This window comes from Mesoplodon bidens (assembly GCF_964165515.1).
Source record: "Mesoplodon bidens genome assembly, chromosome: 15".
Taxonomy (NCBI): domain Eukaryota; kingdom Metazoa; phylum Chordata; class Mammalia; order Artiodactyla; family Ziphiidae; genus Mesoplodon; species Mesoplodon bidens.
The window spans coordinates 64133095-64139165 of record NC_138171.1 but is presented as its reverse complement, the minus strand read 5'-3'; the positions used below and the strand labels follow the sequence as shown (position 1 = coordinate 64139165).

The 6071-nt window shown below is 43.5% G+C and overlaps 1 protein-coding gene across 1 annotated transcript; it reads left to right on the top strand.

Annotated features, from left to right (window-relative positions):
• Positions 1-3976: 3976 nt before the first annotated feature.
• Positions 3977-4972, top strand: OR2C1 (olfactory receptor family 2 subfamily C member 1; the record flags this gene model as incomplete). The annotated part of the gene is given in 2 exon segments (XM_081255169.1): positions 3977-4480; positions 4484-4972. Coding segments are annotated over 2 exon segments (993 nt in total).
• Between the last annotated feature and the right edge of the window lie 1099 nt (positions 4973-6071).

Genomic DNA, 6071 nt, shown 5'->3' with positions numbered 1-6071 from the left:
CTGCAGTGTCAGTCGTTACTTCTCCTTTTTCATTTCTAATTCTATTGATTTGAGTCTTCTCCCTTTTTTTCTTGATGAGTCTGGCTAATGGTCTATCAATTTTGTTTATCTTCTCAAAGAACCAGCTTTTAGTTTTATTGATCTTTGCTATCATTTCCTTCATTTCTTTTTCATTTATTTCTGATCTGATCTTTATGATTTCTTTCCTTCTGCTAACTTTGGGGTTTTTTTGTTCTTCTTTCTCTAATTGCTTTAGGTGCAGGGTCAGGTTGTTTACTGGAGATGTTTCCTGTTTCTTAAGGTGGGATTGTATTGCTATAAAGTTCCCCCTTAGAACTGCTTTTGCTGCGTCCCATAGGTTTTGGGTCGTTGTGTCTCCATTGTCATTTGTTTCTAGGTGTTTTTTTATTTCCTCTTTGATTCCTTCAGTGATCACTTTGTTATTGAGTAGTGCATTGTTTAGCCTCCATGTGTTTGTATTTTTTACAGATCTTTTCCTGTAATTGATGTCTAGTCTCATAGCATTGTGGTCGGAGAAGATACTTGATACAATTTCAATTTTCTTAAATTTACCAAGGCTTGATTTGTGACCCAAGATATGATCTATCCTGGAGAATGTTCCATGAGCACTTGAGAAAAACGTGTATTCTGTTGTTTTTGGATGGAATGTCCTATAAATATCAATTAAGTCCATCTTGTTTAATGTATCATTTAAAGCTTGTATTTCCTTATTTATTTTCATTTTGGATGATCTGTCCATTGGTGAAAGTGGGGTGTTAAAGTCCCCTACTATGAGTGTGTTACTGTCAATTTCCCCTTTTATGGCTGTTAGTATTTGCCTTATGTATTGAGGTGCTCCTATGTTGGGTGCATAAATATTTACAATTGTTATATCTTCTTCTTGGATCGATCCCTTGATCATTATGTAGTGTCCTTCTTTGTGTCTTGTAATAGTCTTTATTTTAAAGTCTATTTTGTCTGATATGAGAATTGCTACTCCAGCTTTCGTTTGATTTCCATTTGCATGGAATATCTTTTTCCATCCCCTTACTTTCAATCTGTATGTGTCTCTAGGTCTGAAGTGGGTCTCTTGTAGACAGCATATATATGGGTCTTGTTTTTGTATCCATTCAGCCACTCTGTGTCTTTTGGTGGGAGCATTTAGTCCATTTACATTTAAGGTAATTATCGATATGTATGTTCCTATTCCCATTTTCTTAATTGTTTTGGGTTCGTTATTGTAGGTCTTTTCCTTCTGTTGTGTTTCTTGCCTAGAGAAGTTCCTGTAGCATTTGTTGTAAAGCTCGTTTGGTGGTGCTGAACTCTCTCAGCTTTTGCTTGTCTGTAAAGGTTTTAATTTCTCCATCAAATCTGAATGAGATCCTTGCTGGGTAGAGTAATCTTGGTTGCAGGTTTTTCTCCTTCATCACTTTAATTATGTCCTGCCACTCCCTTCTGGCTTGTAGAGTTTCTGCTGAGAGATCAGCTGTTAACCTGATGGGGATTCCCTTGTGTGTTATTTGTTGTTTTTCCCTTGCTGCTTTTTTTTTTTTTTTTTTGCGGTACGCGGGCCTCTCACCGTTGCGGCCTCTCCCGTTGCGGAGCACAGGCTCCGGACGCGCAGGCCCAGCGGCCATGGCCCACGGGCCCAGCCGCTCCGTGGCATGTGGGATCCTCCCGGACCAGGGCACGAACCCGCGTCCCCTGCATCGGCAGGCGGACTCTCAACCACTGCGCCACCAGGGAAGCCCCTCCCTTGCTGCTTTTAATATGATTTCTTTGTGTTTAATTTTTGACAGTTTGATTAATATGTGTCTTGGCGTACTTCTCCTTGGATTCATTCTGTATGGGACTCCCTGTGCCTCCTGGACTTGATTAACTATTTCCTTTCCCATATTAGGGAAGTTTTCAACTATAATCTCTTCAAATATTTTCTCAGTCCCTTTCTTTTTCTCTTCTTCTTCTGGAACCCCTATAATTCGAATGTTGGTGCATTTAATGTTGCCCCAGAGGTCTCTGAAACTGTCCTCTGTTCTTTTCATTCTTTTTTCTTTAGTTTGCTCTGCATCAGTTATTTCCACTATTTTATCTTCCACATCACTTATCCATTCTTCTGCCTCAGTTATCCTGCTATTGATCCCATCTAGAGTATTTTTCATTTCATTTATTGTGTTTTTAATCGATGCTTGATTCATCTTTAGTTCTTCTAGGTCCTTGTTAACTGTTTCTTGCATTTTGTCTATTCTATTTCCAAGATTTTGGATCTTGGAAATAGAATCTTGGATCATCTTTACTATCATTATTCTGAATTCTTTTTCAGGTAGACTGCCTATTTCCTCTTAGGTCTGGTGGGTTTTTATCTTGCTCCTTCTCCTGCTGTGTGTTTTTCTGTCTTCTCATTTTGCTTATCTTACTGTGTTTGGGGTCTCCTTTTTGCAGGCTGCAGGTTCGTAGTTCCCATTGTTTTTGGTGTCTGTCCCCAGTGGCTAAGGTTGGTTCAGTGGGTTGTGTAGGCTTCCTGGTGGAGGGGACTAGTGCTTGTGTTCTGGTGGATGAGGCTGGATCTTGTCTTTCTGGTGGACAGGTCCACGTCTGGTGGTGTATTTTGGGGTGTCTTTGGACTTTTTATGATTTTAGGCAGCCTGTCTGCTAATGGGTGGCGTTGTGTTCCTGTCTTGCTAGTTGTTTGGCATAGGGTGTCCAGCACTGTAGCTTGCTGGTCGTTGAGTGAAGCTGGGTGCTGGTGTTGAGATGGAGATCTCTGGAAGATTTTTGCCGTTTGATATTATGTGGAGCTGGGAGGTCTCTTGTGGACCAGTGTCCTGAAGTTGGCTCTCCCACCTCAGAGGCACAGCACTGACTCCTGGCTCCTCAATTTGGGATGATTCGTTGTCTATTCATGTATTCCACAGATGCAGGGTACATCAAGTTGATTGTGGAGCTTTAATCCGCTGCTTCTGAGGCCGCTGGGAGAGTTTTCCCTTTCTCTTCTTTGTTCTCACAGCTCCCAGGTCTCAGCTTTGGATTTGGCCCCACCTCTCTGTGTAGGTCACCAGAGGGCATCTGTTCTGGCCCATTATTAACAAGAGGTAATTTTTGTGTATGAAATGTTAGGAATTACTCCATGGTTTAGAGGTGGGCATAGTGGTAATATACCTCAAACTTTCGGGGATCCCCTCTGAAATCTTCTGTTTTCCTTTTCTAATTATGGGTATCCTGTAACTGATTTAACTCCTTTTGGGCTAGACCCTGTTTCTGTCTTTAGCCTGTTCCACCTACACATACTTGGGCTTACATGAAGTTTTGTTCTGTTCTACATTTACCTCTTTTTAAGTCACGTATTTGTATCTCCTGTATTTGGTGAATATGTCTATATTCATGCTTCCCATTCTTTTCAAGATTGTATAGACTCATCACCTTCTCCCTCAAACTTCATCTTTCTAGACCAGGAGTTTTCACTTGGGAGGGGAGGGATATAGAAGAGAAGGGAAGAAATTTATCAGAAACATTTGGAGAATTCTTCCAAATACAGCAGGTCTGCTCAACCCTCCCCTGAGTATACCAAAACCTTGGCTGGGGAAATGAGTATTTTTTGAGAATTTCCACATTTCGTTCCAATGGTCAACTCCCTCTACCTTTTTGAAATGAAGGAGTTCACACTCCTTCATCATGGACAAAGGTGATGGATGGACAGGGTGCAAAGATGAATTTCTTGGGTCATCACTGTGTTGAACTGAAGACCCTGATCTTTTTGTTCTTCGTGAGGCACTTCCTTCATTTTGTGATAGCTCATGTTTGATATTCAGATGGAATAAAGTTTCCATTCATTGTGGAACTGACAGTGTTTGGGGATTGCAATGAAACCTTGCAATCATAAAATTTAAATTGGTACTTAACTAGGCTGGCGACATCAGACCTGCACTGATGCAGATCCACCTAATCCAGTAGCTTCTTCAGTGACTGAAGGCAACCAGAGATGGAAAGGGCCAACAGCAGCTCCTTGGAGAGCTTTATTCTGATGGGTGTATCCGACCATCCCCAGCTGGAGATAATCTTTTTTGTAGTCATCCTCTTCTCCTACTTGCTGACCCTGGTTGGGAACTCAACCATGATCCTGCTTTCCAGCCTGGATGCCCGACTCCACACACCCATGTACTTCTTCCTCAGCAACCTCTCCTCCCTGGATCTTGCTTTTACTGCTAGCTCAGTCCCCCAAATGCTGATCATCTTGTGGGGATCAGACAAGACCATCAGCTATGGTGGCTGTGTGACCCAACTCAATGTTTTCCTCTGGCTAGGGGCTACTGAGTGCATCCTGCTGGTGGTGATGGCATTTGACTGCTATGTCACGGTGTGCTGGCCCCTGCGCTACACCACCATCATGAACTCCCGGCTCTGCTGGCTGCTGGCTGCCATTGCCTGGTTGGGCGGCTTGGGCAACTCTGTGGTCCAGTCAACATTCACTCTGCAGCTCCCTTTGTGAGGGCACCAGAGGGTGGACAGCTTCCTGTGTGAGGTGCCCGCCATGATCAAACTAGCCCGTGGAGACACAAGTCTCAATGAGGCTGTGCTCAACGGTGTCTGCACCTTCTTCACCACTGTCCCATTAAGCATCATCCTGATCTCCTACTGCTACATAACTCAGGCAGTGCTGAAGATCCACTCGGCCAAGGGACAGAGAAAGACCTTTAACACATGCCTCTCTTATCTGGTGGTGGTGCTCCTCTTTTATGGCTCAGCTATCTATGGGTATCTGCTTCCACCTAAGACCAGCAACCAGGACAAATTCATTTCCCTCTTCTACTCTGTGGTCACACCCATGCTGAACCCTCTCATTTATACTCTGAGGAACAAGGAGGTGAAGGGGGCACTGAGGAGGCTGCTGGGGAAGTCAGCTGAAGGAAGGGAAAACTCTATCATATACCACCTCTTCATTTCTACAAGCTTTTTCTCATTCTCTCTGGCCAGGTGAAAATGACGAGTACTGACCACAGTACAAGCATGTTCTTGACAGCACTAAGCTGTTGGTACATGATTAATGTTATTTCTAATATTCTACACTTCTTTACCAAATATCCTACTGTGGACCACAGATAACAGGGCAGATGTGTCATCAATGGCTCAGAGGTTGTTGACTTAGTACAGACTTAGCTCACTGTCACTGCTGTCCACAGTTTATTACGTGTAATAAATATTACATATGTATTATTGTATTTCTAGAGAATTCTGTACTTTTCTAAAGAAAGCATCTCCACTTGACAGTATCTTATATAATTCCATAAAATCAAGCCAGGTTTTATTAGCCCCAGTTGAAAACCCAAGAATTCATCTTTGCACCCTATCCATCCATCATCTTTGTCCATCTCTCTTTGTCTTTTCTTAATATTTCAGTCTATCTACTCACACTTCCCAGCCATATGCCCCTCTGTCATCTTGTTTAACCTCTCCTTTATGTCTACATTCCATTTTCCCTTTTGCCTTATCCAATGTTGAATGAGAAATGGTAGGAAGGAGATTGGTTCAAGATGACGGAGTAGAAGGACATGCTCTCACTCCCTCTTGCGAGAGCACCGGAATCACAACTAACTGCTGAACAATCATCAACAGGAAGACACTGGAACTCACCAAAAAAGATACCCCACATCCAAAGACAAAGGAGAAGCCACAATGAGACAGTAGGAGGGGCACAATCACAACAAAATCAAATCCCATAGCTGCTGGGTGGGTGACTCAACAACTGGAGACACTTATGCCACAGAAGTCCACCCACTGGAGTGAAGATTCTGAGCCCCATGTCAGGATTCCAACCTGGGGGTCCGGCAACAGGAGAAGGAATTCCCAGAGGATCAGACTTTGAAGGCGAGCGAGATTTGACTGTAGGACTTTGACAGGACTGGGGGAAACAGAGACTCCACTCTTGGAGGGCATACACAAAGTAGTGTGTGCATCGGGTCCCAGGGGAAGGAGCAGTGACCCCCATAGGAGACTGAACTAGACCTACTTGCTAGTGTTGGAGGGTCTCCAGAGGCAGGGGGCGGCTGTGTCTCACCATGTGGACAAGGACACTGGCA